We start from the raw sequence: 22516 nt of genomic DNA, 5'->3' as shown, positions 1-22516 counted from the left end.
TTCTGAGACAATACCTATGTGAAAATACTTTTTCCTATTACTGTTTGATTATTTTCCCCAATATCTTCATTTTGTGTTTCCCAGATAGCACCGTTCACATCTTTCCTGAAGTACACTTGCTAGAACTACACTCATCATTTCAGTTGTGGTCAAACTAATGTTTTGTTAAAGTCCGTACTAACTACTTGCTGTTATACTCTGCCTCTATTTATAAAGCCGATGATTCTATTTGCTCAGTTGGCTTTAAAAAATGACTCCAGTGCGAAGGAGGGGCAGAACATTTAGAAAGCAGGAAAGTTTACATGAGATTAAAAACAAAAAAACTGGTAGAAACAGCATGTCAGACAGCATCTGTGGCAAGTGAAATTGTTATATTTCATTCATTCATTCATTAGGTGATGTAGGGGTCAGCAGAAGTCTGAGGATAATTGGAGAGATTCTACAGGGTAAACCAAGGTGGAGTGGAGGTGACAAATCTTCAAGGCAGTCTACATGGGTGATGCTGATATAAACTTTTGGATATGGAATAAGACAAATTCTAGATGGGTTTTGAAAACATATAAATTTACTTTGAAACAAATCACACTTCACAGTAGAACACTATCCTGCAGTCTTGGAAGAGTCATGCATGAATTCAAAATTTCCTGTCTTGTTTCTGTAATATGACTACATACGTATGGGTCATTTGTAACACTGTTTTCTGCATTCTGTGGTTTTTCCCTTGCACTACCTCAGGGCACTGTGGTGACATTATCTGTATGGTTGATATGCAAAACAAAAGTTAATTTTTTCCCTCTGTATCTTGGTATATCAACAGTAGTAAACCATTTTACTACACTGCTGAAGAGAGCACAGAATGTTTTGGGAATGAATGGCCACTTTTCAAAATTGTAATATTAGAAGGGTACTTGTGTGATCAGGTGGAAGTTAGTGGAGAGTGTGGCGACCCACTTCCCAGCGCACTCGAACCGGCTCACAAATCGGCGCGCGCCGGCATTGAGGCCGGTCCCAAAGAGGGCACCAAGCCTGCTTCACCAGCAAGGGGAAAAGCCTGCGCGCGGGACGGGACTGTGATCAGGAAGGCTTTAAAGCGAGGCCGCGGTTTGAATAAATCTCTTTTTGCAACTGCAGCTCGCCGACTCCGTGTCGTTATTTCAGCGCTGCGTGTAGCACACCGCTACAATTGGTGACCCCGACGGCCCAAACGATATTTGGGCCGAAGATGAACGACGCCGCATCTGTTCGTGCAGTTTCGTTAAAACTGCCAAGCTTCTGGATACTGCGACCTCACCTATGGTTCCAGCAAGCAGAAGCCCAATTCCACATTCGGCAGATAACTTCGGATGCCACAAGTTACTACTACGTGGTGAGCTCCCTCGACCAGGAAACAGCGGCCCAGATTGAGGAGTTCATACAGTCGCCCCCAGCAGATGGCAAATACACAGAATTCAAAGCCTTGCTCATAAGGACTTTTGGACTCTCACGGCGCGAGCGAGCTGCCCGCTTACTGCACCTGGATGGTTTGGGGGACAGGCCACCGTCGGCTTTGATAAACAAGATGCTTTCCTTGGCCGGAGGTCACAAGCCCTGCCTCATGTTTGAGCAGGCATTCCTGGAGCAGCTGCCCGAGGACATATGCCTGCTGCTGTCCGACGCGGATTTCAGCGACCCCCGGAAGGTGGCGGCCCGGGCAGACGTGCTGTGGAAAGCCAAGAAGGAGAGTGGGGCGTCCGTCGCACAGATCACCAGGCCACGCTCCCAGCAGCAAACCAGACCAGGCCCGGCCGCAGAGCCCGCTAACCCCAGAGGCAGGGGGTGAGGAGGACAACGAACAATGGTGCTTCTACCACCAGCGGTGGGGCACAGAAGCCCGCCGCTGTAGCTCGCCCTGCAAGTTCCCGGGAAACGCCAGGGCCAGCCACTGCTGATGGCTACGGCAGCTGGCCATCGGGATAGCCTCCTGTATGTCTGGGACAAGCGGTCGGGACGCCGCTTTTTGGTCGACACTGGGAGCCGAGATCAGCGTCTTACCGCCGACGAGTTACGACACCCGCAACAGAGCACCGGGTCCCACCCTGAGGGCCGCGAACGGCAGCACAGTAAGGACCTATGGCACCCGTACAGTTCGGCTCCAGCCGGTTCACGTGGGACTTCACACTGGCCGCCATAGCCCAACCGCTCCTGGGAGCGGATTTTTTGCGAGCTCACAGCCTACTGGTTGACCTGCCAAGGAAGCGACTGGTCCACGCCGAGCCTTTTCAAACGTTTTCCCTGGGTGAAGCCCAGTTGCCAGTCCCATGCCTAGACTCCATCACACTGTCCGACAACGACTTCACCAGAGTCCTGGCGGATTTCCCATCGGTTCTGGCACTGCAGTTCACGGCAGCCATGCCCAGACACGGCGTACAGCACCACATCCTGACACAAGGACCACCCCTCCACTCCCGTGCTCGAAGGCTTCCCCCGGACAAGCTCCGACTGGTGAAGGAGGAGTTCAAGAGGATGGAGGAATTGGGGATCATACGGCAGTCTGACAGCCCATGGGCCTCCCCCCTGCACATGGTGCTCAAAGCAACAGGGGGCTGGAGACCATGCGGCGACTACCGCAGACAGAACGAGGCTACAACACCGGACCGCTACCCTGTGCCGCACATTCAGGACTTTGCAGCAAACCTGCACAGCGCACGGATCTTCTCCAAGGTAGACCTTGTCCGGGGATACCATCAAATCCCGATGCATCCAGACGACGTCCCCAAAATGGCACTCATCACCCCTTTCGGCCTTTTCGAGTTCCTCCGCATGCCGTTCGGCCTAAAGAATGCCGCACAGATGTTTCAGCAGTTAATAGACGCGGTGGGATGCGACCTGGACTTCGCTTTCATCTATTTGGACGACATCCTCATAGCCAGCAGCAGTCGTCAGGAGCATCTGTCCCACCTCCGTCAACTCTACGCCCGACTGAGTGAATACGGCCTGACAATCAACCCGGCCAAATGCCAGTTCGGACTCAACACCATCGACTTCCTGGGCCACAGGATTACTAAAGACGGGGCAACCCCTCTGCCCGCTAAGGTAGACGTGGTCCGCCATTTCCCCCGACCCAAAACAATCAAAGGCCTTCAGGAATTCGTGGGTATGGTGAATTTCTACCACTGCTTCCTCCCTTCAGCTGCCCGAATCATGTGCCCCCTGTTCACCCTGATGTCGGGTAAGGGCAAGGATATTACCTGGGACGAGGAGTCCGCCGCCGCTTTCATTAAAACCAAAGAAGCCTTGGCAAACGCCGCGATGCTAGTGCACCCCAGAACGGACGTCCCTACTGCCCTCACAGTGGACGCATCTAACACGGCAGTCAGTGGGGTGCTGGAACAACTCATCGAGGGTCGCTGGCAACCCCTGGCGTTTTTCAGCAAACTCCTACTTTGCTTTGTGGATCCAGAACTGGCTTGCCCACAGAACGCAAAGAGTGGTTGTAGATGGGTAATATTCTGCATGAAGGTCAGTGACCAGTGGTGTGTCTCAGGGATCTGTTCTGGGACCCTTAATATTTGTGATTTTTATAAATGACCTGGATGAGGAAGTGGAGGGATTGGTTAGTAAGTTTGCTGATGACACAAAGGTTGGGGGTGTTGTGGATAGTGTGGAGGGCTGTCAGAAGTTACAATGGGATATTGATAGGATGCAAAACTGGGCTGAAGTGGCAGATGGAGTTCAACCCAGATAAGTGTGAAGTGGTTTGTTTTGGTAGGTCAAATATCATGGCAGAATATAGTATTAATGGTGCAGTGTGGAGGATCAGAGGGATCTTGGGATCCGAGTCCATAGGACACTCAAAGCAGCTGCGCAGGTTGACTCTGTGGTTAAGAAGGAGTACGGTGTATTGGCCTTCATCAATTGTGGAATTGAATTCAGGAGCCGAGAGGCAATGTTGCAGCTATGTAGGACCCTGGTCAGACCCCACTTGTGCTCAGTTCTGGTCACCTCACTACAGGAAGGATGTGGAAACCATAGAAAGGGTGCAGAGGAGATTTACAAGGATGTTGCCTGGATTGGGAGCATGCCTTACGAAAACAGGTTGAGTGAACTCGGCCTTTTCTCCTTTGAGCGACAGAGGATGAGAGGTGTGTAAGGTGATGAGAGGCATTGATCGTGTGGATAGTCAGAGGCTTTTTCCCAAGGCTGAAATGGCTCCCACAAGAGAGCACAGGTTTAAGGTGCTTGGGAGTAGGTACAGAGGAGATGTCAGGGGTAAAACTTCTTACGCAGAGAGTGGTGAGGGCGTGGAATGGGCTGCCGGCAATGGTGGTGGAGGCAGATAGAATAGGGTCTTTTAAGAGACTTCTGGATAGGTACATGGAGCTTAAAAAATAGAGGGCTATGGGTAAGCCTAGTAATTTCTAAGGTAGGGACATGTTTGGCACAACTTTGTGGGCCGAAAGGCCTGTATTGTGCTGTAGCTTTTCTATGTTTCTAATGTGTTTTGTCACATCCTCAAAGAATTCAATCAGGCTCGTAAGGCATGACCTGCCTTTGACAAAGCCATGCTGACTATTCCCAATCATATTATACCTCTCCAAATGTTCATAAATCCTGGCTCAGGATCTTCTCCATCAACTTACCAACCACTGAAGTAAGACTCAATGGTCTATTATTTCCTGGGTTATCTCTACTCCCTTTCTTGAATAAGGGAACAACATTCGCAACCCTCCAATTCCCTGGAACCTCTCCCATCCTCATTGATGATTCAAAGATCATTGCCAGAGGCTCAGCAATCTCCTCTCTCGCCTTCCACAGTAACCTGGGGTACATCCCATCTGGTCCCAGTGACCTATCCAACTTGATGCTTTCCAAAAGCTCCAGCACATCCTCTTTCTTAATATCTATATTCTCAAACTTTTCTGTCCACTGCAGGTCATCCCTATAATCGCCAAGATCCTTTTCCGTAATGAATACTGAAGCAAAGTATTCATTTAAGTACCTCTGCTATTTCCTCCATTTCCATACACACTTTTCCACTGTCAGACTTGATTGGTCCTATTCTCTCGCGTCTTATCCTCTTGCTCTTCGCATACTTGTAGAATGCCTTGGGGTTTTCCTTAATCCTATTCGCCAGTGCCTTCTCATGACCCCTTCTGGCTCTCCTAATTTCATTCTTAAGCTCCTTCCTGCTAACCTTATAATTTTCTACATCTATCATTACCTGTTTTTTTTTAACCTTTTGTAAGCTCTTTTCTTCTTGACTAGATTAACAGCCTTTGTACACCACGGATCCTGTACCCTACCATCTTTTCCATGTCTTATTGGAATGCACCTACTCAGAACCCCATGATCTCCTGAACATTTGCCACATTTCAATTTTTTAAAAAAAATTAGTTGGTTTAGAATATTATGATCATTACTATACATCTTGAGTAATTAAAATTGTCCTGCAGATGGGCTTTCTTGAGTTTAAGCTAGAATACTGAGCTAATCTTTTAAAATTAATGTGTACGATTATCAAATGTTCCACAAGTTCAAGGTACTGTTTCCTCCGCAATGATTGCTAACACTGCATCCATATTAAGTTCTTTTATCACTGAATGGAGATGCAGTACATAAATTCTGGAAGTAATGTGCATCAGCTAGTTCGTTTATTTTGAAGGTATTTTGTTAGTTTTATGATATCCAAAAATGGAAGTTAATTAGGCCATCAGCTAATCTGGGCAGCCTCTTGTTATTCTTTTTGAGACAACTTTTAAAGAACAAAAACTAAATCGTGAAACTAGCCAGGAGCCCCTTCATATATTTGGGACACTACGCTGCTTCACTGGGGCATGAGACTGTTGCCGAACAGTTTCTTACTAGCATTAGTCATTTGCACTTGTATGGCCGTGAGACAGTACACCGTGCTAGAGTGATCAGATTCTAAATACTGTCTGTTGCATGTGTTTGTGTTCAAAAAGCAGTGATTTTTGTCACTGATAGCGAGAAATTACCGTAGATTCCGGACTACAGAGCGCACCTGATTTTTAGCCGCTGGCACTAATTTTAGAAATAAAATCATTTTTTTAAATGTAAAGGCCGCACCGGATTTTAGGCCGCACCGGATTTTCGGCCGCAGGTGTCCCACGTTGTAATATGAGATATTTACACAGAAAGATATTACACGTGAGGATTTTTTTAACTTTTAATTAAATCCATATGGTAACAAAAACAAATACATATTGCAAATGCTTTTTTTCGAACCGTGCCCGTACGCGGCTACTTTTAAATATACGTTGCGTATACTTCTTTACTGAACAACATTCCAATATCTCCTAACGACTGGTAAAAAATATATATACTGCAGCCTACCAGGAAAAGTTATTGATACCTTTAACTTAAAAGCAGAGTTCGCTCGGATCCAAAGCCGCTCGCGTAATGCCGCTCCCCCCCTCCTTTCCGTTTCATCGCAAACGGCATTTAAAAGCAGAGTTCGCTCGGATCCAAAGCCGCTCCGCCGCTCGACCCCCTCCTTTCCGTTTCATCGCAAACGGCATTTTCCCACAAGACGCCGCGAAACCGGGTGTGTCGTCATAGCATCCCGCGATGTAGTACAGAAAACAAATATAGTTTAAACTAAGAGGGTAGGTAGCACAATGCTTCGAGTGTTTTCCATGTTGATGAGGGTGAGTACAAATGACTGATTTACAATAATTTAATTGTGAAAGTGCGCTTGATTTATCGTACAATTTCATTGGACCTCTGTGAACTACTCATCAATTTTATTGGTCTACTGTTACGAGGCAAAATGTTTACGAGGCGGCATGAAAAAAACCTTGCATTAGCCGCATCGGATTATTGGCCGCAAAGTTCAAAGCTGTTCAAAATGTGGGAAAAAAGTAGCGGCTTAAAATCCGGAATCTACGGTAGTAGAACAATTCAGAACTGTTTTGCTCACTGTGGTTTCAAGCATTTAGGCTTGGAGATGCCAGAAACAACCAGGAGTGAAAATGAATCTATTTCACACATTGTATGAAGCCAGTCCATTAGCTGCACTAGATGTCTGCGCTGATTTTGTTCATTTACAGTCAATCAAAAGAACATGGCAGATGAATTCCTCTGTCGATGACTACTAGGAGCTAAAAATAGTTTTATAGTACTGTAGAGGTATTGGTAGTGTTCTAATTAGCTCTGTATTTAATTTAAATACATTGTTATGTCCCCCTTGATTTGGTTCACTATTTTATTTCTAGCTCCTAGACCTCATTGCTTAATTGTAAGTTGATTACTTATGATTGCGTTGTTAAGTAATTAACCTTTGACATCAGGTCAACCATGATATAATCGCTTGTATATTTGTTCATTTATTAGTCAGAAGCACTTTTATGAGATGAAGGAATTTTAATCAATATTTGAATATATCTTTCGTAAAACTCAATTACACCGGAACTGGAGTTTACCCATCTGCATAGCTTAAGAATAAAGGGAAATTCTTGAGTGAGGGCAGAATAGTTTTTTTTAAAAAAAGCACTCCCAACAGTGAATATATCCACAGTGGATAATATATTGATTCTGCAAGTTAAAATGTCAGCAACAGAGAAGAGAAGCCTTGAAACCAGGTCAATGTGTTTGTTACATTCATCCAGATTATCAAGACAGTCTGACAGACCAGTGGCAAGCGTGGTGACACTGAAAGCCCAAGTAAGGGTCAAAGCAGCGCTGGCCAGGGCGTCATTTGCACAAAGAGAAATTGATGTTAAAGTGAAGCAGGTTGAATTAAATGTAGATGACCTGCCTGGAAGCCACATTAGAGGCACTGCAATTGAAAGAGGCTGAGGCAGCTTCAGCCAAGGCCAGAGTCTTTCAGGATGATGTGGTGAGTTTGATCTGGCATCATTCTCAGCAAACTGTTCCACATCATTCAACTGAGAGGAGTAAGAAGTATGTTCAAGATCAGTCCTCTTATGCTTGTACCCACCCATCAGTAGATCCTGAAGACTCAGGCAAGCCATTCAAGACTCAAAGGGAGGCTTCTCTTCCTTATAACACCCCACAACTCTACACTTCTTACCAAAACAGGACAGCTCAGACTTGAGAACAGAGACCGCATTCCTTGTATTCGTGTATTCGTGTTGAACGGGCAGCTATCTCAAAATGTCCAATAACTGACCACTCACTCGCCTATAGATAGGAAAGAGATGTGCGGCCATGTAGTGGTAGACTCCAAGGCCCATACACACCATGGTATATAACACAGGTGGTGATGCTGTTCATTCTCCTGGGAAGGTGCACCACATCCCCAATGAACCCCAACCTAATCATGACATATCAGATCTTGTGAGATTCCCAGCCCTTTGTGACCTGCTAACAGCTGGCCTCACCAAATTCAATTATAAGCTAGAAAGTTATTTGGCTTGGAAGTCCACATTCTCCAACGCCACTGAAGACCTCAAGCTAAAGGCTAGTGAAGAACTCTATTTACTGATGACACACACAAAATGCTGGTGGAACACAGCAGGCCAGGCAGCATCTATAGGAAGAAGCACTGTCGATGTTTCGGGCTGAGACCTTTCGTCAGGACTATTTACTGATGAAGTTGCTTGGACCCAAGTGTGCTGAGCATGCAAGAAGAATAAGGTCAGTTCGCATCAAACACTACTCCCAGTTTAGTGATGTCCCAGATACTGATGTCTACAAACCAGCTCCTTCAATGGATGACCTAACTTTCCTGAGGGTGATGGATAACAGGTTTCATCAAGACAGCTCAAACAGCTGGGTGGCATTGCTCCCCTTCCGTAACCCCCCCACCCCCCAACAATGACCCTCAAATAGCCATGAGCAAGCAAGCAGACTCCTTGCTTCACTTACACGCAACACCCACAGAAGGAAGCCATTACTGTCCTCCGAAACGCCCAAGACTTGCTAGCCCTTTCCATTTTGTGATTGCACAAGATGGAAGACCTGACTGCATTTCCTCTAGACAATCTTGCGAAAGGGTTGAAAGACCTTGACTTGGGTGTTGAGAAGTCAGAGGAGCCTAGGTGTAAGTTTGGATGTTACTGAAGATGTGTTCACTTCCAGGTGTCATCAGTGGAGAAATTGGGGTTTTGTCCACCATGAACAGCCTGTTTGATCTGCTTGGATTCGCTACCCCAATAATTATTCAGGGAAGGAAGATTCTTTAATGTTATTGTGAACAACAGGGTGCAGCACATAAGGAGATTAACTAGTCTAGAATGTTGGAAATCTGCCCCTACTGACTAGAACCATGCTGATCTTGCCTAAAGATCAATGCCAGCTGGTGATCTAGCTGATAGCACATGGTTCACAGGGCTAGCACTTTTGTTCATGTCAGCTGAGACATGCCACCATTTTACAATTTGACCCGATTGGCCCAGAGTCTGATGCTGAGAGCCGTACACAGGTCGCATGCTATGCTACTAACATCTCTAGCAACTGGTTAGACCCTAAACCCTTTGAGAGGTTTTCGAATTTGCATCTGCTACAGCAAGGCTCATGCATATTGCTAAATCAGTTGCAGGAAAGAGCAACTGTAAGGGAGGGCACATCTGCAACGGTTCCTGTTCCCTGGGTGGCTTGGGTCAAACCAAATCCATCATAATCCACAGTCTGCAACATGAGGTCTTCAGGAAGAAACCAAACAGTATAAATGGAAAAATAGTCAGTCAGAAAATGATCGAACCATGAACTTGGTTTGGCAAATCTGTAAAAATGAAGACATTATGTTTAGTTTGTACCGATTCTAGATTTGTTCTGGATTATGTTGTATATTTGATGATCTAATTTGCTTATTTTGAAGTTTGGGTTGGGATAACCACCTCCCTCTATTACATTTTTAGCATCAGCTTCTGCAGAAAGTTAATTAACTCACATTTTATACAAGTATTTCTCCAGCCACATTTTGTTACATGTGTAATCTGAACCAAAGTATAGGCAGGTAGAGGAGCTGTGTTCTCTAAACTTTATGATAAAATGGGTCTGATTTGCCTTTTTTTTTAACCATTATGTTGAGTTGCTTTCTGTCAGTTTTTTTTGGAAAGGTTCCCAAATGTATAATGCCTATGGTATGCAATCCTCAGTTTAGATGAAGGCCTATTCAAACCATTATAGATATTCTTAAATGCATGGGTCTTCAACAGCTATTATAGCCATTGGGTAGTGATCCCTCTCGAAGGACAGAATTTTACTCTTGTATTTCAAATTTAGTTGATGGTCTTATTACTTTTTGATATTTAACTGTAGTATTTAGTTGATCAGGAACATTGACACTAATCCTTTTTTTGTGAAAGCCCAAAGTTCAGGCAGGGAGTGTTCTGTCTCTCTCTTCTCCTCTCACCCCTCCACCCCAAGATTTAGTTTACTATTTTATTTCTAGCTGCTAGACTTCATTGCTTAATTGTAAGTTTACAGTTGTTGATTACTTATTGTGTCATTAAGCAATCCATCTTTGACAGCAGTCAGCCATTATATAATTGCTTGTATATTCATTCGTCAGAAACACTTTTACAAGTTCAAGGAATTTTAAATCAATTTTGAATCTATTTTTCGCAAGAACGTCAAAGTATTGTCTTTTAATTTGGCTCCTTGCAAACTGTAACACGGTGAATAATAAAACCGCCTTCAACTACATCTACACTGGGACTGGAGTTTACCTATCAGCTTAAGAAAATGGAAAACCCTTGTGTGAGGGCAGAATATACATAAATTGTTTCCATGAAACTTCAACTAATTAGGACAGTCAGTTGGGGTAAAATGTACGGGGTCCCAGTGTGTCCCATTTTTCTAGAATCTACTCTACTTGCATAGATTTTCAATTTAAGACCATGATTATTGAAAAGATGGAATTTGTGTTTTTCAGAACCACTACTCACTTAAGTGCATATTATTTCAGAGCAAACTTCCATATTGCTTAATTACATTATCAATTCTTCTAATTCCATTTCACTCAATGAACTTATTTTTCAAACTATCCGCAATTGGCCTTTCTGGCAATACAGTAAGGATACACTTTTTTATTTAAGGTGTGACCCAAGGTATTCTACTGTTTGCTTGGTTCAGTTGGCAACACTTTTATTTCCATTTAATCATTGTCCAGGTCATAGTGAGTACACTACAGTGTATTTACTGAATGAATAATTATTCCCTTCCAATGGCATCTTTAAATAATATGTTTTAAAAACAACACCATAGTATCCCATTGAATGGTATGATTCAACAGAAAAGATTTTGCAGTACTTTCTGAAATGCAGTTTTCTGGTCACCCAGTCAAAATTTCTCTTAACCAAACCCAAATCTCAAATTAGTCTTTGATTTATCTTGTTGCAGTTCGGTATATTTGCAAACAACATTGTAGTGACTTCATTTTAAAATGATTGGTCCTGATGCATCTGAGGATGCGAGAATGGTTGAGATGTAAAATTTCTCCAAATCTGTGTTCAAAAAAAGATGCAGAAAGTAATGGAAGTAAATGTTGCTTCCTTAGAGACACATAATTATAGAAGGAGAGGAAATGATCAGGACATCAGATATCAACTCTGGCCAAGTGGCATCATTTTATACAAATTAGCTTGTGCTGATTAATGATGCAAGAATCCACAATCTCTTGGCCCTATGTTTTTTGTTCTTTTACTATTCCATTTTTATTAAAGTCAAGATTATTATGTAACCACTTGGGTTTCCTTTATTTCCCATTGCCAATCACCTGCTTTTGACATTTTGCACAATTGGGAACAGTTTCTCGTAACATTCTTTAAACATTTGATTTTAAATACTTTTACTAAACCTGCTCTGAAGATGGAGTCTGCTATTACTGGCATGTTTTGTGAAAGTCTATTGCACTGGCTCACTGCCTTCATTGCCTTCATTTCTCCAAGCTGACAGCCGTCTTTGAACTCTCTACCCAAATTGTGAAATTGTTCCCAACATGCCTGTGTCAATTCATGAACATAGACCACAAACCAACAATTGTAGCACCAAACTGAGAACTCTTATGAACTTCTGCTTCCCTCTACTCCTACATCTAAGTTGATTTCAGGTCCACGCCACCATTATCCTTTATTGCCACCAATTTTGCAATTTTTGCATTGCCTTCATCATTCCCATTTCGTTAGCTAAACACAGTATAGAATTAGCAGGTCGTACAGACTTTCCATTATTTAATCCTGATTTGTCCAGGCAATTATATAGTTTGTTTTGTTTTTTGTATATTTAAAAAGTTATTAATATTAATCAAGACAAACTGCAAACTAAAAGTAGCTGTTTTGTTTTAAATCTTTTGCCAGGTACTTGCCTCCTGAGTGTTTTGTTGTAGGAAAAGAACCACCCAAAATTTCTAACAAAGTGGATGTCTGGTCTGTTGGAGTTATCTTCTTCCAGTGTCTGTATGGTCGGAAGGTGATACTTAATTTCTTTTTTTTTTTAAATTATCTCTAGGAGTTTTTGTTGGTGAAAATTGTCTTATGTAAAGTATTCTTTTTCAGCCCTTTGGCCACAACCAGTCACAACAGGACATCTTACAAGAGAATACAATATTAAAAGCAACTGAAGTCCAATTTCCTGTTAAACCAGTTGTTAGCAATGAAGCAAAGGTAATTGGACTCAGTGTCGAATTTACATGTATTTTTTTTCTCATTTGTTGAAATAATTGCCAGAATTCATTTGATTTAAAATCTAATGCTTCTCTCGTTTCAGGCTTTCATTAGACGTTGTTTAGCATATCGCAAAGAAGATCGCTTTGATGTGCATCTGCTGGCTAATGATACTTACCTTCTCCCTCATATGCGACGGTCTAATTCTTCGGGAAATCTACATATGCCTGGGCCAGCCACAATACCAGTTTCACCAATGTCAAACATAGTTTCTTATTAAGACTGATAGTTAGACTGACAGATCTTGTTAAACTTTCCATATTAATTCACAGCTGGAGATGGGATGACTTGAAATAATTTCTTCTTGGGAGGGAGAATTGGAAGGAGAAAGCTGAGGCTGTGAAAGGATTAGGGTGTACCAATTTTTAAATTCTTTGCTTTTGATTTATTTCAAATAGAACTGAACCATGAATAACAGTGAACTGCAGATATTAGCCAGAGTACTGCACACTGTAAAACTTATGCAGTTAGGAGCTGAAAACTGTTCATCCACATTTTTTGGGAACACTGTATATAGTCTGTTTGGAAGTCACATTGGGACTTCTGTTTTTTGTTTAAAATAAGGCCAGAAAAATGATTTTAGCACACAAATACAACAGCCCATCCAAATAAAATTGTGAAGAGAAATTGAGTAGCTCTTATGAACCTGTAAATGCACATAAATATTTACATATTGAAGCTACAATAAGCAGCTGATGTATTTATAGGTCAAATTGTAGAATGTACTGTGCAAGATAATAGTAAAATAGCATTGTTTTATATTGTTGTAAATGATTTCATTATATTTACCTTGTTCTTAAGTAACAGCAGTTTGATTTTGTAAAGGCTGTATAAAAATTTGGCGTTTTGTTTTTGCTTTCTTAATCGGATCCTGAATTCCAATAATGGATTTTCCCATTGCTACAACGTAGCATTGGTGTTTTATTACAACATGGCCTTCATACATTAGCAACAAAAGTCAGATCTGTAAAGGCTTAATTTTGTATTTAATAAGATTGTCTTAAACAAATTTTGTAATATTGAGGGATAGGCCATTTTACTGATTAGCCTTGATTGCTTGGCATTATTCGAGTGATATTCAACTATTGGAGAAGAAAAACAAACTGAAATGCAGGACAAATTGTGACATGTTTGCAGGATTATTGGTTTCTTCTCTGTGTAGGCATAAATGGTGTGAAACATTAAATTTTGAACAGTTGCCTGTGCTGTACAAATTACAACCATTTTCAGAAATGCAAAATCTTAATTGTTAGTACAGTTTACTGCTTGTTTTTACATCCATGCAAATAGAATGCCTGTGTGTAATTTATACACTGAAACGAAAAAAGGTTTATCTGGGCTTGTTAATGTTGTATAATTAAGCTGTTGCCTGTGTTCCTGGTGTTAAAAGCTGCATTGTTTTCACTGTAAATAAAATGTTTAACTGTTGACTTAAAAATGTGCTGCTGATACTGTAGAGAGTGCAGCCAAACCCAGTAATAAAACTACAAAATTCTATTTCATTCATGTTTTGACTAAAAGTTCATTGAGCCAATTACTGCTCATAAAGTAGTGAGCTACTGCCCTAAATTCTGACTTCAAGTCTCTGCATGGTATATAGATCGAGTGGGTGGGAAGAGATACAAGCTCTACACACAGTGAAAATAATTTTGACAGTTGATTAGACCATGTTCCAACTTGTGTAGAATCTATTTCAGACATTGTACAATATATACTTTTTATGTAAATAACCAAAGTAACATACTTGCTCTTTTGCTTATAATGAGTAATGTGCATAACTTCACATGAACTAAGTTTTAATACTTCCACGTTTAATGGAAATATCAAAGTTGCCAGGATACTGATCTGATGCCAATGCAATTCAAATAAAGTTGTTCCATCAAGTGGAACAGCTGTCTCTTTGCAAGATACTGAATCAGTGCTGAATCTTAGGCCACAGGATTTCACTCCAGCCATTTAAAAAAAAAATAGAACTTTTATTCTCATAGAGCATTACAGCACAGAAATAGCCCATTGGCCTATCTAGTCCCATCAAGCTGCACCCCTATATCCCTCCCATCCATGTACTTATCCAAACTTAAATGTTGAAATCAAACCTGCATCCACTACTTCAGCTGGCAGCTTGTCCCACACTGAATGAACAAGTCCCCTACCCCAGGTTTCCCTTAAACATTTCACCCTTAAACTATGACCTCTAGTTCTTGTCTCGCCCATCCTTAGTGGGAAAAGCCTATCTTAAACCATTATAAATACACTCTCATTCTCCAATGTCCCAGGAAATAAAGTCCTAACCTATTCAACCTTTCCCTGAACTTGGATCGTCAGGTCCCATCAATATCCTGGTAAATTTTCTCTATTCTTTCAATCTTATTTTTGCTGGAGGTAGGTGGCCAGCATTGCACACACTACTCTGAATTATGCCTCACCAAAATCATATATAATTTCAGCATTACATCCCAACTCCTGTACTTATACTTGAACTTATGAAGGTCAATATGCCAAAAGTTTTCTTTGTGACCCTATTTATCTGTACCGTCTCTTTCAAGCAGCGTTGGATCTCTATTCCCAGATCCATCTATTCTACTGCACTCCTTGGTGCCCTACCACTCGCTGTGTAAGTCCTACCCTGGTTTGTCCTCACAAAGTGCAACACCTCACACTTGTCTACATTAAATTCCATCTGCTTGTTTTCCAGAAGATCTAGATTCCACTGCAAGCTTTAATAGTCGTCCTCATTATCAAAGTTTACCACATTATTGTCCAGATTGTTAACATAGATGACAAAACAAAAACAGATCCAGCACTGATCTCTGAGCAACCATCTACTACCACTTTCTGGCTTCTGCAAAGCCATTGTCAAATCCAATTTACTACCTCCCATGCAGGACCTTGTCAAAGGCCTTGCTGAAGTCCATGTAGAAAACATACACTACCCTGTCTATCCAAATACTTATACCGTGTATCTGGTCCCTTAGAATATCTTCCAGTGTTAATGTCAGGCTCACCAGCCTATAATTTCCTGGCATATTTTTGGGGCCTTCCTGAAACAATAGTACAAAATGGGCTCAATTCTTTAGCACCTCACCCATGGCTAAGGATATTTAAAATACCATTGCTAAAGCCCTTACAATTTCTACACTATCCTACTAAGGTAACAAACCTCACCTTGTCACCTGAGGATTTATTCACTCAAATTTGCCTCAAGACAGAAAGCAGCCCCTCCTCTGTAATCCCTATATGGTCCATGACCTCACTGCTGCTTTGCTTTGGTTTTATAGACTGGCCAGCTCTGGAGTAAACTCAGATGCAAAAAAATCCATTTAAGATCACCCACATCACCTTTGGCCCTGTGCCAATGTAGATGACTACATTGATTTTCCAAGAAGATAAATTTTGTCCTTGCTGTCCTTATTCTCTTAATATATTTGTAGAAGTCCTTGGGATTCTCTTTCATTGGGGTGACATGCTGCCTTCCTGATTTCCCTCTAATTTGTTCTGCATTTCTTATACTTGGGTATCTCATTTATTCCTTGCTGCCTATACCTGTTATGCACCTCCTCCTGGACTTCAATATCTCTTGAAAACCAAGGTTCCCTAAACCTGTTATCCTTGACTTTTATTTTGATAGGAATATACGAACACTGCATTCTCAAAAATTTCATTTTTTGAAGGCCTCGTACTTACTAAGCACAAGAAGTTCCAATCCATACTTACAGATCCTTTCTGATACCATCAAAATTTGCCTTTCTCCAATTTAGAATCTCAACCTGCTGACCAGACCTATCCTTCTCCATAATTATCTTGAAATTAATGGAATTATGATATCTGGATCCAAAATGTTCTCTATACACATTTCTGTCACCTGCCCTGTTTCATTCCCCAATAGGAGATGCAGTTATGCACATTCTATATATGAAGTAACCTTTCCTGAACACATTTCACAAATTATTCCATCTGGCCATTTTACAGTATGGGAGTCCCAGTCAATATGTGAAAAGTTAAAATCACCTATGATTACAATCTTATGTTTCTTGCAACAGGCTACAGTCTCTCTACACACTGCTACTCTAAATCATACTGACTATTGGGTGGTCTATAAAATAATCCCACTAATGTAGTCATCCCTTCTGTTATTTCTCAGATCCACCCATAGAGCCTCTGATCTGTCCTGTCTGAGCACTGCCATGACATTTTCCTTGACTAGCAATGTTACCCCTCCTGCTCATCATGTATAAAACAACGGAACCCCATAACTTTGAACTACCAGTCTTGCACAGGCTCTGTATAAATTGGGTATTTGTAATCTGGGGTGGATATATACAGACAAACTGAAACAGTTAACAAGCTTTGTTTTAACCCATATTTTATGCTTATCTTTCTTTTCTAGGAAATTAAGGAGCACAGCCCTCAGGCCCTCAAGCCTGCCCCACCATTCATGGCTGATCGCAGGCCTCGATTTGTATTGGGATAAATTTCAATATAAAATAAGGCATTCCTGTAACTTTCAAAATTAGATTAACAAATAAATGAATTACACCTGTGATTTTCTTAGTGATATCAGAAACGAGTATGCCTTGTATTTATACACTGCACTCTAGTGCTAATGTTTGATTCTGTGTGAGACAATATGGTGCACAATTTGTAAAATCATTAAAACAGAGAATACTGGAAGCAGGCAGGCAACACCTAATCTCTTCATCAGAAATGGTATTAAGGAATAAATTAGTATAGGTACCAAAGAAGGGATGGGGTTGAGATGGGATAAATGATTGTGATGGATAGCATCAGATTAAGCAATTTTGTGTTGTTCAGGTGGGACATGTCCAGCAGCCAAGCCAATTTCCAGCAAAGGAAAAAGCTGAACCAAAACAGTGACAGGAAAAATTGGCCATTTCTAAATACAAAGTACGTAAAGGGAGACCCTCTAAAGTTTGACAATTTGATATTGGTTCCTGCAGCTGCAACAAGATCAGGTGTTTCTTAAGCTTTCATTGTGTCGCAAAGAAAAAGATCAAAATGGGAGTGGAGCGGTGAAAAGTGAGATGCTATGGACCAGGTGCAGGTGCTTCTCAATCCGATGACCCAATCTGTGTGTTGTTTCTATTATGTAGAGAAAACCATATTGTGAACACCAAATAAATTAGATTGAAAGAAACTGATTGATCTTTAGTTATGCACCATTTTTTCTTCCTCCTTTCTTAAATGAGGGAGTCATACATCTGGTTTTCCAACAGGTGGTACCTTGAAAAAAACTGTTTGACTTGTTTATGAATCCGTTGAAATTTTCACCTCTTTTAGTCTGGAGTGGGTGGAGAGATAGATAATCTAAAATGTTTCATTCAAATTTTCCACAATTGAAATAGAAGCATTAGTGTTGTCATGATAACAGTCTGAAATGTTTTTAAAATCAGGAGATGCATTTAAGCTCTTCCTTCCACTAACAATTGGAGATTTCAGAAATCGACTCCAGTAAACTAAACAAATCGAAATTACTTCTGCAAATGCTGGAAATCTAAAAAAAGTTTTTATTTTAATTTCAGTTATAATCATGGATTTTGGACTACACAAAAGTTAGTATGATACTAGTAGAAGTGCTCGGCAATAGTTCACCAAGCTTTCAAATGTACTACATAACTCTTCACTTACAGTGCCTGCAAAAAGTGTTCACCCCCTCCCCACCCCAGAAGTTTTCATGTTTTATTGTTTTACAACATTAAATCACAGTGGATTTAATTTGGTTCTTTTGACTCTGATCAACAGAAAAGACTCTTTTGTGTCAAAGTGAAAACAAATTTCTATAAATTGGTCTAAATTTATTACAATTATTAAACACAAAATAACTAATTGCATAATTACTCACCCCCTTCAGTATTTAGTTGATACACCTTTGACAGTAATTACAGCCTTGAGTCTGTGTGGATAGGTCTCTATCAGCTTTGCACATCTGGACACTGCAATTTTTCCCCATTCTTCTTTACTAGAGTATTCAAGCTCTGTCAGATTGCTTGGGGATCGTGAGAGAACTGTCTTTTTCAAGTTCAGCTACAAATTCTCTATTGGATTGAGGTTTGGACTCTGACTTTGCCTCTCCAGGACATTAACTTTGTTGATTTTAAGCCATTCCTGTGTAGCTTTGGCTTGATGTTTGGGGTCATTGTCTTGCTGGAAATCAAACCTTCTCTCAAGTCACAGTACTCTTGCAGGTTGAATTAGGTTTTCCTCCAGGAGTTCCTTGTATTTTGCTGCATTCACTTTACCCTCTACCTGTACAAGCTTTCCAAGGCCTGCTGCAGTGAAGCATCCCCACAGCGTGATGTAGCCATCACCATGCTTCACGGTAGGGACAGTGTGTTTGATGGTGTGCGGTGTTTGGCTTAAGTCAATCATAACGTTTAGTCTGATGGCCAAAAAGCTCAAATTTGGTTTCATCAGACCATAGAAGCTTCTTCCAGCTGACTTCAGGGTCCCCCACCTGACTTTTGGCAAACTTCGGCTAAGATTTCATGTGAATTTTTTTTTAACAGAGTCTTTCTCTTTGCCACTCTCCCATAAAACTGCGACTAGTGAAGCACCCAGTCTCTCCCATCTCAACCACTGAAGCTTGTAACTCTTCCAGAGTTGCCATAGGTCTCTTGGTGGCCTCCCTCACTAGTCCCCTTCTTGCACAGTCACTCAGTTTTTGAGGATGGCCTGCTCTAGGCAGATGCACAGCAGTGCCATATTCTTTCCATTTCTTGATGATTGAGTTAACTATTCAAAGGGATATTCAGTGACTTGGAAATTTTTTGGTATCCATCTCTTGACTTGTGCTTTTCAATAACCCTTTCACAGAGTTCCTTGGAGTGTTCATTTGTCTTAGTGTAGTTTTTGCCAGGACACTGACTCATCGGCAGTTGGGCCTTCCAGATACAGGTGTTCTTTTACAATTGATTGAAGCACCTTGACCATTTGGAGATGTGGGTGTGATTTCCATTTAACTAATTATGTGACTTCTAAAACAATTGGCTGCAACCGTGATGATTTGGTGTGCCATATTAAAGGGGATGAATACTTATGCAATCAATTATTTAGTGTTTTATATGTGTAATTAATTTAGATCACTTTGTAGAGGTCTGTTTTCACTTCGACACGACAGAGATTTTTCTGTTGATTAACGTGAAGAAAACAAATCCACTGTGATTCAATGTTGTAACATGAGAACTTACAGGGGGGTGGGTGAATACTTTTTATAGACACTATACATAAAGATGAATAGTGAAAGGACATTCTGTTGGTATCTTTTAAAAATATGGATGAGCAGCATCAAGAAAATGATGAATAATCTTCAGAAGATCAACTGAACGGAGAGATTACACATGATTTATTTCAGTGAGGCTCGTGAAGTGGGTTGCTCAGACAAACAATCAAGTCTGATAAAATCAGTAATTCAAGATGAAGCTTAGCAAACTTTCAGTGGGAAAATCAATTAAGGCACATGTATACTGAAGTAAGAATTCTGTTTCTAAAATAAACTCGTACAGTTCGTGTTAAGGAGTGCTGAAAAGAGCAACAAATTAGTTTTGCAGACATGCTAATAAGGGACAGGAAGTCCCACAGCCTCTCAATCCTTTACTGAAAGAAATGAATGTTGCTCTGGAATCCCTGCTTGGAAAGCTCCAATACAAAAAATAACTTACTTTTACCCAACCTGCTCTATTCTTCAAACATTAAACATATTAAATGTTTTAAAGTGGCATAAAATGCTGGAGGAACTCAATAGATCAGGCAACATCTATGGAGGGAAATAAACAGTAAGTGTTTCAGGCTGGAACGAGGGGAGGTAGCCAGTTAATAAAAAAGGTGGAGCAAGAGCTGGCAGATGATTGGTAGATCCGGTGATGAGGTGGAGGGTGGGGGAGGGGGGGGTGTGGGGAGTAGGAATTGTCATAGTTCATAGAGTTAATAGTGTTATTCCTGTGCTACACAGTTAGCCATTCCCACATACTGTACAAGCAGTATTACCAATTAAGTTCAGTTGAATATCCTGCATGCTGGCCTCTGGATGCCTCTCTGCACTCTCCTTCAATATCGAACACAACATGGTGTCAGGAGCGGTTGATTGTTGATGAATTTGGGCTACAGACCAAAGGAGATCCCAACAAGAAAGAATTTACACCAAGACTGTTCTTGTTTGCATACATCTATGGAAAAAATATCTGGAGACTTATCAACCTAAACTTCCTGTGCTAGTATGTATGTACCATGAGTCTGAGCTGAGAACTGGTTAGGGTTGCTGGGCAATACCTTTAGGCTACATCCAAGAGTGGATATATTGTGATAGCCTGTGGGCCACTAGCCTGAGGAAGTGCACAGAGACATAGACACAGCAAAGAAGTCAGTCAGACTCTTGGGGAGAGAACAGAAGACTTTTATAGTCCAAATAAATAAAATAATAAACAAACAAACAGGAAAATGGAGCAAATACCTTCAGTACCTACCTAATAAAGCCTGCCGAGGCATTTGATATCTCTAAACCAAGGGATTTTGAGAGATGGCTCAGAGGCTTTTAGAGATTTAGGGTTGCAAGCAATCTCACTCAGGCTTCAGAACAGCATCAAGTAAGTACACTGATATACTGCGTGAGTGACAAAACAGATCCATCATGGGTGGATTGGGACTGACCAATGCTTAGAAAACGGAACACAAAACAGTTCAAGATCATTTCACAGGAAAGCGAGATGTGATATGATATACAAGTTCAACTCCAGAAAACAGGAGCCAGATGAAAGTGTAACTTACTTCATCACAGCATTGTCAGTCAACTGTGCATATGGAAATCTGAGAAATGAGCTCATTGGAGACAGGGTCGTTGTCGGGATACCAGACACCAAATTGTCAGAGAGACGTCATTTGCAGACAAGTCTCACACTAGAGAGAGCTATTCCTATGGTCAGGCAGAGTGAGAATGTTCATGGGCAACAGGCAGAACTCAGGCATGAAAGCAATGCTGAGGTAAAGCTAGAAGCCGTTAAAAAAAGAAGGGTACAAACAAAATGCTGCCAGAAAGACTACAGAAAGAGGTGAGAATAGAGCTCAGCTCAAACATAATAGACAAGCGGAACAAAGAACAGGTAAAATGTCCAGCTGCAGGAGGTTCGGCAAGTCTCCATTCCACGTCAAAGACCTCTGTCCTGCAAATGAGGTGAAATGCCCCCACTGCAATGGCGTTGGTCATTACATGGCTACATCTGCAAGAAGTGCTTCTGTCTGTAGTTCCATACAGGCCCTGTTAGGGAACTGGAGCTAGAGCTGGATGACCTGACGATCATTCAGGAGAATGAGGAGGTGACAGTTAGCAGCCACAGGGAAGCAGTCAACCCTAAGTTACAGATGGCAGGTAGTTGGGTGACTGTCAGGAGAGGGAATGGGCAGACAGTGCAGAGTACCCCATGGCTCAATAATAAGTACACCACTTTGGATACAACCTACCAGTGGAAAGCTGCAGTGACCAGGTCTCTTGCACTGAGTCCGGCTCTGTGACTCAGAAGGGAAGGAGGGAGAAAAAGAGAGTGGTGTTGGGAAATTCAATAGTTAAGAACACATAAAGGAGATTCTGTGGACATGAAAGAAACTCCCATATGGCAAATGACAGGTCCAGGATGTCTCAGTTTGGGTCCAGAGCATTCTTAAGGGGAAAGAGTGAGCAGCCAGAAGTTATGGTGCATTTGGTATGACATACAGGTAGGAAAAGGAAGGAGGTCCTGAAGAGTGAATATGGATAGATAGATACTTTGTTGATCTCAAAGGAAATTTGCACTGTCACTGTAGCATTACAAGTGCATGTATATACAAATATTAGAAGAGAAGCAAGAAAGAATAAAAAATGTTACCTCAGACAGTCTAATATG

General features: G+C 41.5%; 1 protein-coding gene across 8 annotated transcripts in view; it reads left to right on the top strand.

Moving 5' to 3' along the window:
* Window positions 1-14131, top strand: part of tlk1a (tousled-like kinase 1a) — a 137491-nt gene extending 123360 nt beyond the window's left edge. For all 8 annotated transcript variants that reach the window (XM_073047286.1, XM_073047285.1, XM_073047284.1 and 5 more), the window contains 3 exons: window positions 12264-12375; window positions 12462-12569; window positions 12673-14131. In XM_073047286.1, the coding sequence (XP_072903387.1) occupies window positions 12264-12375; window positions 12462-12569; window positions 12673-12849 (397 nt within the window). In that variant the 3' untranslated portion in view covers window positions 12850-14131. The remainder of the gene's footprint in view (window positions 1-12263; window positions 12376-12461; window positions 12570-12672) is intronic.
* Window positions 14132-22516: the final 8385 nt, after the last annotated feature.

Source organism: Hemitrygon akajei, chromosome 5 (genome assembly GCF_048418815.1).
Source record: "Hemitrygon akajei chromosome 5, sHemAka1.3, whole genome shotgun sequence".
In the NCBI taxonomy this organism is placed as follows: Eukaryota; Metazoa; Chordata; class Chondrichthyes; order Myliobatiformes; family Dasyatidae; genus Hemitrygon; species Hemitrygon akajei.
This window is presented reverse-complemented; position numbering and strand designations above follow the sequence as displayed.